General features: G+C 37.6%; 1 protein-coding gene across 1 annotated transcript; it reads right to left on the reverse strand.

Annotated features, from left to right (window-relative positions):
* Positions 1 to 5,984: 5,984 nt before the first annotated feature.
* On the reverse strand, positions 5,985 to 9,739 carry LOC104595600 (cyclin-D1-1). Its single transcript, XM_010256395.2, has 6 exons — positions 9,334 to 9,739; positions 8,706 to 8,792; positions 7,839 to 7,937; positions 7,534 to 7,735; positions 7,248 to 7,381; positions 5,985 to 7,158 (listed from the first exon to the last, which is right to left on the reverse strand). Exons 1-6 carry the CDS (start codon positions 9,574 to 9,576, stop codon positions 6,949 to 6,951), a joined length of 975 nt encoding a protein of 324 aa, XP_010254697.1. The 5' UTR covers positions 9,577 to 9,739; the 3' UTR covers positions 5,985 to 6,948.
* Positions 9,740 to 12,855: the final 3,116 nt, after the last annotated feature.

Below are 12,855 nucleotides of genomic sequence, written 5' to 3' on the forward strand. Positions count from 1 at the left end.
TTTGTGAAGGCTCCATCCACAGTGTGCCTATCAAATCTAGATTCCTCCACACTCCACACTACAAACCACAACAAAATCGTTAGATTTCTTAAAACTTATCTTCTGCACTTTATAAACTAACTAAGCACTCTGCGATTGTGGGCTATATGCCTATATACACTTTACAACAGGCACGAGACACAATAATTGGTCCTACAGTCCTTAAAGTGTAACAGATATCAAATGCAGCTAATTGGTTAGTGCAGGAAATTTAGAATTGTCAAAAGTTATCATGTATCTTAGGCTCCATTTGGTTCGGAGGAATAGGGGTCTGGAATGGGAATTGGAATGTGCTATTTCGATTCTAATTATTTGGTTGGGTGGAATCGGAATCCCATTTCTATTTCTGTTGAAGTGGTATTCCCCCATTTGAGAGAATAGTCATTCTTTGCCCCCCCCTTAAGAATAAAATCTCATTCCTGTTGATTCTAATTCCATTCTCATTCCAGTCTGAACCAAACAGACTATGAGAATAGACCATTCCGATTGTAATTTCGAATGATTCTGATTCCGATTCTAACTGAAAACAATACTGACCCTTAGATTTACACATGAATAGAACTAATATTTTTTGAAATGTATGTTTAATTTTTTTTCACCCTATATATTTTCTATTTCCCAGATGTGTACTAGCTTCGCTGGAACTTGATCTGGATACGGTCAGTAACCTTTTTAATTTTTGAGTTGTCTGGTTTTGAAACACTGATGCCATTAAAAAAAATATTTTATTATCATACCAGTAATAAGAAAAGTGGGGAAAGGACAGATAAAACTCTATCCATCTGATGTATGGCAGGCACAGTAAATAAAACATATGGCAGATAGAACAAGAATTTTTTGGAGATTTGTCCTGATCAATGTTCAGAACAAAATTCCCATTTAAAAGAATATCTATTGGTTTCTTTAGAGAATTTTAAATTAAAAAAAAAAAGAAAACTTTGGAGAAGGTATCTTTCAATTCTTTTTTTTTTTTTTTCCTTCCATGGGGATTGGAGACTTTAGAATGCAGATTTGACCGCTAATTCTGCATTTGGTTGCAGTATAAATTTCATTTTTCACTGGTGTAAATGCATGGAAGTGTAGAAGGAATGAGTGTAAATTTTGATTTACTTTGTCTTATTTGTTTGTGAGAAGTAAGGGAAGGCTGGAAGGAAGAAAGTGGTACAATTAGCATGAGAAAGAATTGACTATTGATGATGTAGTGCTACAATTTCCATGAGAAAGAATCGACTATTGAGGTAGGAACAAAAGTGGTGCAAATTTTACATCAATTTTTAGGGTGCAAAATTTGCACCGCCAATGAATGCAAAAGAGACAGAAAAAAAAAATGAAAATTTTGTATCTATATCATATAAATCAAATATTTGTTTTGCTTTTGGTGTAATTCAATTTAATTATATAATATTATAACTTATAGGTAGAAATATAAATCATAATTACAAACAAATGAAAGCAAAAACTGTATCGGCTACTGATTTGCAGCCGGTCAAGATTTGCGCTGCAACCAAATGTACAAGTGTAGAACTAACCCAAGGCCTATTATGGAAATGCCGTCCCCAAAGTGACAGCATGATAGGTCCCCTTGCAGGCAGGCGATAATTAGATGTATGTCAGTCCCTAAGACCACGATTACTGTTAAAGCTCGACAGGCTTGTCAACTTTGTTTGTTGAAATCGAATGATTATCATTTAAAACAACAACAAAAGAAACAGGCGTTCGAGTTATATCTACTATTACAATTTACATATGAACAGAGAAGATACTGGTATTCTCAACTCCCTTCCAACACATTATTAGTATTTAAGTGTTTGTCTAATTAACCTGAAGTTAAACCAAATTTAAGAAGTTGATAAAGAAATAACCCCTACAAATTACAAAACCAATAATTCCACCAAATTGGTAGACATGATAATCTCTACTACGTACATATCAACAAATTAAAGCAAATTCAACTTTAATGATCCATTAATTCTATGTTAACTTCTATCCTTGTTGGAAATGAGGGCGTCATCTCTCTCTCTCTCTCTGACTTTGCTTACATATTGCATCACTTTGACAGTGCCATTGAACTACCACAGAGTTTCCAGCTAAAGTGGTTTGGGGTTTGGTGTTACAATTTTGCCAAGAAAAGAAAAATAGACACAGAGGGATAGAGGGAAAAGAAAACATGGGTTTGATGAAGAGATGTGATTCCTGATGATTGAACAGATGACCTTTTGTCTCCACTCCCGGATGAATGAAGGGTAGGGACAGTTACCACAATTCACACAAAAGCAATAAAGAACAACACGACGCTCAGGCTCCCTCCAGGAACCCAAGAGGGGAATGTGAGGTGGAAAGCTCAGAGTGGGGCCAGGCAGACGATGAGATGCTTAGGTTCCTCAGTGGCTGAAACACACTTGTTCATAAATTGATAGTAATGATAATTAAAAAGAGCATCAATATCTTTGTAGGGCTAGGTGAGTCGATTCAGAATTTCAGATGGTCCCCTAAGTGAGTCATATACAGACACTCACTACATGATGTATTGCTTACTTTCCTCCAAACAGTAGGCCAAATACCCAACTCCACGTGTGTAAGATTCCACATTCCAGTACTTTATGCTTATGGAATTCCATTGCCTTCTTTCGTTATTTCTAGCTTACCAATAATAATACCAATCACATGAGCTTATTAGTTATTATGAATGAACAATACTTGATTAATTAATTATAATGGAGCTTGAGACACGGGTTTTTGGCATTCTGTGTGTGTGTGTTGTTCATTATGTCTTTATTATATATGTGTCATTATAAACCTTGTTGTTGTACTAATAACTACTAAACCAATTACAATATATTGTCAAATCTTATGAATCCACTACTAAAACACTATGTGATTCATCGGATTCCAAAACTGCCACCCTCTACCTGTCTAACATAGACAAATGCAATGATTTTAATATTTATATAGATAGGAGCTGTATTGTTGTATATATGCACAAAAGCAATATTAATTAATTATAATCTCTGCATTCAATTCCAGCTTAATTAAATCATGAACAGCAACAGTTATGTATATAGCCCATAGGTTATCACACCAGTTTGTTTCTCCTTGAAATACAAAGTAATTGTTGTTAAACATAAACCTGATGAAGCAGAAAGAACGTTGATTCTGTTTTGTTCCATGTGTTATTCTGAAAAATGAAATGTGCTGGGGGACAGGGACATCTGATGAGAGTAGAGAGAGAGGTGGTGTCTTGCATTCCGCATAAAATGGATTGGGAATCATTCCCACTTTTGACTACACTGAGGACATACGTATGAACCCCACGAGCATGTTTTTACAACCAAAAGGTAAGAAATCTAGGGGTCCTATCCCACTTTGTCATGCCCACTCTCTTTCCCCTGGAAAGAGAGTTTTCTTGGTAAATAGTTATATGATCTATATATTGGTACTTAAAGAGGACTAGATTCTGCTCCCCTCCCCCTTCCTTTCATTGCCATCAAAAGTGTCTTTGGCTTTTGGGTTTATTCTTAGGATTCCTCTCACTTTGAAGAGCAATTTGATGAGATAAAAAGGTAAGTGGGGTTGCTCCGATTTGAGTACCAATAAAAGAAAACACTCCCTCTCATTCACTTCCTCAACCCCAATTTCTTTATTCAAATAATATTAACTTGTATAAATAGAATTAGACATTGGGGTCCTCTCCTCTCTCATTACTTTTTTTTTAATTTTAATTTTAAATTTTTTCTGCCCTTGAGCATGAACTTAATGTTGGTGAGATTACTAATTCTGTGTATGTGTGTGTCTGTTGTGATAATAAAGTCAATATTGATCACCAACCCCAACTTTTAATTATCCATCCAGTGGCCTTTCTACTAGGAAAACACGCTGGTCCCACAAAATTTTATGATCTCATTACTCATTAGTAATGGATTTGTTTGGGTCTCATCTTTGTTTGTTCTCCCTTTAATTATCAAAAAACTTTCCCCACCAATTCCTCCTATAAGCGGATTATCATCACCAACTCTACAAAACTTATTAAATGATGGGGCCTACTTTGTAAGAATAAAAGATCCAACTATTGCCGGTCCCACAATTTTCGACCCAGTAAATAGCTTAATGGTAGCCCATATGATGATGTAGTGGGTTCCACAGTACCGCATACCGCGTATGGTGGGCCTCCAGGTTGAAAGTTGAAATTAACTCAATCCACGGGCTACGGCCTTAATAAGTAGACAGTACTACACTGGGGGATCATATTTGATAATATCAAACTCAAAATCATGATTTACCAAAGATTTAGGGGTTATCTAATATCTACTTATCTTGTAAACACAACAGGCGACGTGGATGGTTCTTTAATTTTGTAGATGCAGCAAGCACAGGCCGCCTATATATATCTTTGATTATCATCGCACTTTACCCTTTTTATTTCAATTCATCATAATCAAAATTCAAAATTGAACACACAGACGTAGTCTTCTGAGTTAGTGTCCATGGTAGCCCGTAAACTGTCGTAATCCGGTGGTCCAAACTGTCGTCGATCAAACTGCGAATCGTCCAAAAAAGATATTGAACAACGCAGTACAGAATCAACGGTAGAAAAGTGCAGATTGATTGTTAAGATTGTCGCAGTGTAGTTGTTTTTCCTCCTGGGGTGGAACCCACGGATCGGTGAATTCTTGTCTTGTGGCTGATGGCCATGTGCGCAAGGCCAATTAAGGACACCAAGAGACGGTACGACTTGTATACACATGAGGAGGCACGTAGCCATCGTCGTCCTTGAATGGAGACGACAAAGTCCACAGAGTAGCAGCAATCAGGACCGTCCGTTAACAAGGGTTATGGAGCCAGGTTGGCCCTCGATGATAACAGCAGATGGTGAAGTATCATGAGTTCACCTTCACACTTCACATTTCACAGTGCTGGAGTCTTTAGTCTTCATCAGTCATTCACTAACACTTGTATTCAATTCCCTTCCCTGTCTTTTGGTTTACTACTTCGGCCCGTGATCTGTTAGGTCGCATTGCACGGCGACTATGCCGTGCCCATTTCCCACAACTACAACGAAATTAATCTAAGTTTTTGCTATTAAAAACTTATAGCATGGACCCATGGAGCGCTGGGCCATTTGACTGTGCGTGTCATTTTATTTAAAACAATAGACTGTATGTCGGGGAATCTTGGGCAAGATGGCTCATTTTCTTGGTGGGTCATTCGAGAAGCACATTGTATATACAACTCTCAACTCTACCTCTACGTAAGTACTTAATTAGTAGCTCCCTCTCTTTCTCTTTATGACAAAAACAAAAAAGACTAAGAAACTAAAAGCCTTTGACATTTTCTCAAGATTCCTAGCTACACATTCGTATATGTTACACTTGGACGATAGTTTGATAGTTGCATTCATAGACCATTTAGGATTGATCAAAGTTTAAATCTTATTAGACGGTTGAGATTCTAACATCATGCATCCGCTATTGCTTATTGCCATTGGGTTGTGTTTCACATTTAATTTGGAGCTATGAAGATGTAGTATATATATGATGCAATAGTAGTTTAGATGCATTAATTAATATAAAAATCAATTAATGTAGAAGATATAGTATTATTTTTCTTCATGGACTAAATGGAGAATGATGTGAAAGTATGAGGTAAAAGTTGATAATTAATTAGGAGGAATTTAAAGCTGGGAAAAGTTATAGTGAGAGAGGACATGCACATGTCCATGGATTTGTCTCCCGAGGGCTGACGACGACCATTAATTTCCTCTAGACAGGAGTCTTATCTTGTGAGCTGCAACGGGACCAGCTAATACAAATGCTGCAATTGGCCATACAAGTCCAACACACGGTGAATAAAACAAATGGCAAAGTTACAAAGAGTCTCGTTGTCACTCACATGCCATGCAACACAATATACAATGAGAGAGAGAGAGAGAGAGTCAGAGAGATCCAGACTGAAAGAAATAATTATATGTAATCAACTATAAAATTCTATCCTTATATCAACAAATACAACACGCCTAAAAGGCCCCAAAGACCTTTCTATTTGTTAGGCCAAACTCCGGCCTTCCCAAGAGGGACTTCCTCCCCTCCCAAGAAAAAGAAATTAGAAAAGCAAAGAAAGAAATGAATACACGCTCGTGTGGAAAACCACTCCGAATAATAAAAAAAAAAAGAGTCTGGTATAGTTAGGCCATGGCCCGATTTGGGCCATTCCCGCCAAATAAAACACACATACACTCGTGTGATCACGCAACCATAAAACATGGACACACATATGACATACCACTCCCAAAAGTATACGTGGAGCCATTTTTATTTTCCTTTGTTAAATTTCTGTTGAAGTAATGATGGTTCCCTGAATGAGAGAAACTGACCGACCATTCATACACATCACCAACTCAAACTTCAATTCCTCCTTACTTTGCCAAATGCCAACCCACTTTGATAGCTTTCTCTTTCATTCCCTCCATCTCCGAATGGCCCCTCCATCCCCACCCCACCGTCTCTTCCCTTTCATTAAACAATCGATGCTTCCTTTGAATTCAATCACCCACTTCATACATACTCCATGACTCCAGTCCACTTTTAAACTTATCCCACTCTCTAAAAGAAGAAATTACAGATTTAATAAATTCCCATCCCTTGGGAATCTGCACTCCTATCACCAAACCATTTGATCAATGGCAACTCAATCACTCACACTCTCACACACAAATTAAAGAAAAAAGATCCCCAGCTTTCAAAGCTCTCATACATCATCTAAACTAACATTTTTCAAGTCAAATTAATCTCTAAATCCTCCCAAAAATAATGAGGATTTCGGACAGGCGTGGACCACCCACCAAATATTATTTATTTCCTTTCTCCTCTCTCTCTCTCTCTCTCTCGTTTCCATCCATTATTCCAGTGGTTCATCTCAAAGTCTGTCTTTGTCATCATCTACCCATAAGCAGTTATTCAGTTTTCTTCTTTTGTTGGAGGATGAGGAGGATGAAGAAGATGAATCAGCAGAATCGATTCCGGTGGGAGTCGTTACTCGGAGCTGTTGTAGGACTCTTGGGGGCTTTCTCCGGCGATTGTCAACCACAAGTTGTTGCATTAACCTGTAGCAACTGACAATCCTTTCCTGCAAAAACGGATACGTTCTGGAGTTGGCACAGCTGTTTTGTTTTAAACACATGCCCAAGCCCAACCATAATCATAATGCATTCTTACTTTGCTTAGTCCATCGCACCACGATACAGCAATCCCAGGGTTAACAAGAAGAGATAGATTTGGAATTTCTTTGGCCGCACAAAGTATGCCAGCTGCAGCTACTGATGACGGCCAATAATTTAGAAAACTGATCTCTGCATCGTATTAAAAACATGGTATGTTCTATTTTAGATGGATTTGTAGAGAACAATTAATATGTCTTGATTTAATTTTAACTATACATGTACACAACAAAAATACTATAAGTCATAGGTATAGATATATATGTAATTTAATTAGTAATTACCTCGTATAATGGCTAGGATAATTTGTGTGGCTCGTGAAACAAGGAAAGCAGTAAGGCTCCCAGTGGAATCAACTTTGTAGGCAAAGTAGTTAATAAAGTTGAAGGGTGTGATGGACCGTAGCCTCCAGTCCAAGGCGGTAAGGACAAGGAGCTCCATCCTTTGTATAGTTCTTGGTTCGAAGATAAACTTTGCACCTTCAACCTACCGGAAAAAAAGAGAAAAATAAAATGATTTTTAGGAGTGTTGGAACTTTAAAATAGTTTTTGTCGTGTCCTTGCGAGACGTACATGAACAAGGTAAGTACCTGGAGATCCAAAAGGGAAGGAACAAGGGGTTCCTCCATCTTAGCAGCCAATGACAAGCAGGCAACTGATAAAAGTTGTAATGGCCACCCCTTTGCTTGCTGAAACCAATAAAATGAATAATATATATTAGCCCATAAACGATTATTAATCTTTATTTCTATCTCACTTCTGTGGCTTGTGATGTGTCTACCAAATATATATTACAGGACTTAACATAAATTAGGGTCCCAAAACAAATAGAGTATGAAATTGATTTAGTAATTCCTTGAAGAAAAACGCAAAGTGATTTATCCTCTAAAAGCAGTAAAAGAAAGGGGATTTTTTTTTTTATATAAATATGGAGATTGGAGAATGATATCAAGACAACGACGATGGCATAAAGCATTGTACACCCCACCCAAGTGGGTGGGCCATTTCATAATTGGACGATCCTAGCCATCCAATCAAATGTAAAATGAATCTCGCATACATCATTAAAAATTGATGTATCGAAGTGATAGGGCGACAGTTGATCGGTCCAGATCTGTCGACATCATTTATAGAATTATAGACAACATACGTAGATGGCTTCACCGGTGTACTCGTGTAGACTCTATACTGTATCATTCTATGTACACAATTATACATTATTGGCCAATGCCTAAGCCTAGTGGATAAGCATTTAATAGTTAATAGTGTTAAACCCAAAAAAATAGAAAAAAAAATGGAACGTGTTTGGGTGGATTTTTTCATCTTTGATTAAAAAAAAAAGTCAATAATATCGTCATTAAATTAAATAATAAAACCTAGGAATTAGGACTACGAAGTTCTTTCTAGTTCTATTCGAACTACTGGTTAAATTAAACAGACAGTGACCGAAAGCTTACCGGGAGGCGATCAGAAGCTAGAAACCGATCCAGATAATTGACGGAAAGATACGCCGTTACTGGATGGAAATGGTAGAACGCATGTACCTGTACAACAGTAGTGCCCCGCTGGTCATGGCTTCTATTTCAGACTAATTCACATAATATACATTACAAAAGAAACCCCGACACTCCAGAAGAAATTAACTTGCTCCTCCCTCCGGCAGTTCCGGTGGGCCCACGGCCACCGGACGCCGTGGATCCGATTGATGAAATCATCGGGCTCCGGTTAATGCATCAGCCCGAGTTAATTAGCAGACTCGGAAGATCAACTGTATGATGAATGATTCTCATCGCGGCATGTAGCTGAAACCGGATTGCGGTTTGCGACGCACAGATCTCCTGCTCCCGACAGGTGACAACGGCCACCAGCACAAGTTAGCAGGTCGAAGCGTCGAACGATACAATCTAACATGCGCGTTCTGATTTCCCGCGCAAAACCAGCATGCGATGGGCGATGGCATTGGGGTGGTAATTATACTTAAACTTAACATACGCCTCGTTGTCCGAAGCCTCGCCTGCGCACGCAAGCGAAGGAAAAGAGAAGTGAAAATAAAATAAAAGAAAAGTTCATTGGATTCCATGGTACCTTGAGGATCCATTCAACGGACTCCTGCCTTGCTGAAGCATCCAGCAATCGAGACTGAAACCTGGCGAGGTAATCGAGTTCCGGCACGTAGTCTCCTTCGTCTTCGACGAAACCGGCAATGGACTCCTTGGTATCGGCAGGATATTCAATTTCTTGAGAGTATTCCGGCGAGTCTCCGTCCAAGATTCCGGCATCCTCGCAACAAAGGAGGTCGGAGGAGCAATCGGAGTAAGATAGAGACATAATCGCGGGCAAATCCTCATTCTCTTGCCATCTCCAACGAATCCAAAACACCTGAAAATTGAGATGCGATATTGGATAGATTCAGAAGATGGCGGGGAAATCGTGAAAAAATCGGCAGGAAATCCTATTGATAGGAGGAGAGAGTCTTGAGCTGTCTGAAACTTCTAACTTGTTTCTATTGATATATAAATTATATAAGATGGTATTTTCGTAATTTTATAATGAATGAGATATGAGAAGAGAGCAACAAAATTGGTTCCTCTTCTACAGTTCTACTAGTAGTCTAGTAGTAATTTTTCTTGGTATTATACTATTATTTTTGGCATCGTCGGACCAGACGAAGAACGGAAGAAGTTCAGTATCAGAGTTATATACTTATAGAGATTGTCAAAAAGGTATTAAGGGCTGCCGTTTGATTACAGCTGAAGGCTGAATTGAGTTGGTACCGGATCTTGTAGGCACAACCTAAGTAAATACGTTAAATAAGCACTTAATAAGTACTTTTTTTGGCTTATAAGTATTTTGACAATCGTCAAAAGTGGATTTTAATTTTTTTTAAGGGTGGGCTGAGGAATTTCAAGCACAAGTGTCAAAAATATTTTCGAGTGTTCATTAAACGTGATCCGAACTGAAATTGAATGCTTTCTATTTTTGTCTTTTAGTGCATAAGTCATTAAGGAACCGTATGAGCATGTTGAGAAATTGGGTTGATTACTTTTATCTACTAAAAGAAAAAAGTAATAAACAATTCAGTTCAGCCACCTCAGCTTGTCAAACGGCTTTCATTAAAAATTAGAACAGTAGATAGAAAGAAAATTGAATTTTGGAAAGAAAAACATGTAAAACATATCAAATCTACAGTCAGATGCACTTTTTTGCCAAATTCGATTATGGGTTCTTGCCGCTTACCTTCCAGGTGCAGTGCATCTCCGTAACTCTACCAGTGCAATTATACAATCAAGAGGAGGTGATATACGTGGGCGGATTAACCGGAGACAAAAACATACACACCCGGCTGAATTACTTATCACGGTTGGATACGTCAGTGTTCAATACAACCGAGTCTCAGATGGGATTCACAGTGAGTATTGATGTATTCAACTGTCATAGGTAATTCAACAGGAAGGCATATCGGCCAGTATCGGCCCTTTTTTTTAATTTCCACTTTTTTTTTTTTAATTTTGGTTTAGAGGAGCCAGTTTAAGTCTCCGACTACCTTCTGAACCAGGTGCTGACCCGATACAATCCCTATAAGGACATATCGGGAAGGGCCCAATATTATATGCATCGATTGATACCGGCCAATACGTAATAGTTTTCTGATCATTCGCTGTTAACATTTTTTTTTTTGGTTGACAAACATCATCAACAAATGAGTAAATGGCCAGAAAGTAATTTCGGTAGGTGGACAATGGAAAAAATGAAACAAACCAGCAAACTGTTTTACTCCACAACAAATGAGTAAATGGCCAAGAAACGCAACATTATTTGGAACTGGTGTTTAAGAAAACAGCCATGCCTTGGAATTTACGAAAGCATAGTTTGAGAAATGTTGAATTTGGCGTTTTCTCATTTTCGTAATCATTATTGCCAACAGTGTCATGACGTGATATCAATGTGGCATTATATAAACCATTAGATATGTAAACTAATGTTTGAAAACAATTTTAAAATATTGATATCAAATAAGACTGTGCCTTACCCCAGTAAACATCCCATGTGACAGCATCATGCCAAACAAAAAAAGGGACCATTTTCTGAAATACCCCATTTTCTCAGAAAAATGGCTCTAAAGCAATGCATAGATGCCAAACAGTTACTATTATTGTTGGGTACCCAACCCATCCTAAGTCTCTCCCTTGTTGGGTTACCTAATCCACCAGACCCGAGACTAAATGGATACAACCCAACCCACCAATTAATGGTTTGGTTGGGCGGGTTAACGGGTTGGGTTGAAAAAATTGCCACTCCTACCCTGATTTGCCGGATCTCATCCTCTCCCAAAGTTCTAGTTTGGGATAGGGGTGTCCACGGTTCGGTTAATCGAATCATGGCCCTTTTTTGTAAATCGAACCGGTAGTATTGGTTTTTTATTTTACCAAACCAAAACCAAACCGGTACCACTGGTTAATCAGTCCACCGGTTTTGGTTTTTTATATTTATAATATATATTATATAAATATATGTATAATATTATATTATAAATAATAAATGATATATAATATATTATAAATATTTTAAAAATATATAATATATTTGTAAATAGATCATTATAAATATAATATAAGTATATATTTATATATAACGAATATATATTTATATAAAATTCATAGAAAATATGTGACATATATTAAAAATATTTATAAAATATACATATAAATATATATACCGATCGATTTGATTAACCGAAAACCGAATCAATCCTTCGATTTTTCAAAAATTTCAAACCAAAACCGAACCAATCGATTCCGTTAACCGCATTTTTCGATTCAATTTTCTCGGTTCGGTTCAGTTTTTTTTATTTTTCATGGCCACCTTTAGTTTGTGAAACCAATAAAGCGAAGAAAAGTTACTTTATCCTGGACTCGAATCCAATGTGTACGCCAACGGATGAAATCATGGAATATTAATATATGTCAGAAATTAAAGAAAAAACAACAAAAAAAAAAATTTGATGAAAATCACGGAAAATCGGGGACGGAGAAGAGTAGACGACACATGATATTGTTGCAGAATACAAATCAGATCTCACCAATCACCATACACTACAGCAGCTAGCACCAATTTTTCCCGCCACACATCAACGAATCACTGGCTTAGGTGGCTGGAGAGTTTGGAACAAGGGGGGGCTCCTGTCGAAATTATAGGTTTTCCACTTTTCTTTGCCAGGACTAGTTTGGATTTTGGAGGAAGCTCAACCCCCTTTCTCTTCTGCTGCCCGCCAGTACAATAATAATCTCAGTGTCCTAATTCCTCTGTTTGTATTTCACGTGAAACTAAGTCATTTGGTTTTAGTTTTATTCACGACATTTGAACCCACAATGTCGTCTATAATATGGGAAACATTTCCTGCTGTTAGGAACAACGGACTTGAGTTGATCTCCTCCAAAACCCAATATTCCCCTGTTTCCCTTTCAAAGGAAAAAAAGGACTATTCCTTTTTTTCTTTTTCTAATTAACAACCAGAAATGGTCCCGCCTTTTTCGCTTAATTAGATAGCCAACTTCTGACTCTCAATCCTATTATGCAACCAATCAAAATTACATTCACATCTTTCCA

This window comes from Nelumbo nucifera, chromosome 3 (genome assembly GCF_055504915.1).
Source record: "Nelumbo nucifera cultivar China Antique chromosome 3, China Antique-T2T, whole genome shotgun sequence".
NCBI classification, from domain to species: domain Eukaryota; kingdom Viridiplantae; phylum Streptophyta; class Magnoliopsida; order Proteales; family Nelumbonaceae; genus Nelumbo; species Nelumbo nucifera.

Coding starts and splice junctions, on each gene's coding strand:
- LOC104595600 (XM_010256395.2), bottom strand. CDS start 9,576: ATGTCTCTATCTTACTCCGATTGCTCCTCCGACCTCCTTTGTTGCGAG. Junction 8,793..9,333: donor CCGTTGAATGGATCCTCAAG/GTACCATGGAAT, acceptor ACTGTTGTACAG/GTACATGCGTTCTACCATTT. Junction 7,938..8,705: donor TAGCTTCTGATCGCCTCCCG/GTAAGCTTTCGG, acceptor TATTGGTTTCAG/CAAGCAAAGGGGTGGCCATT.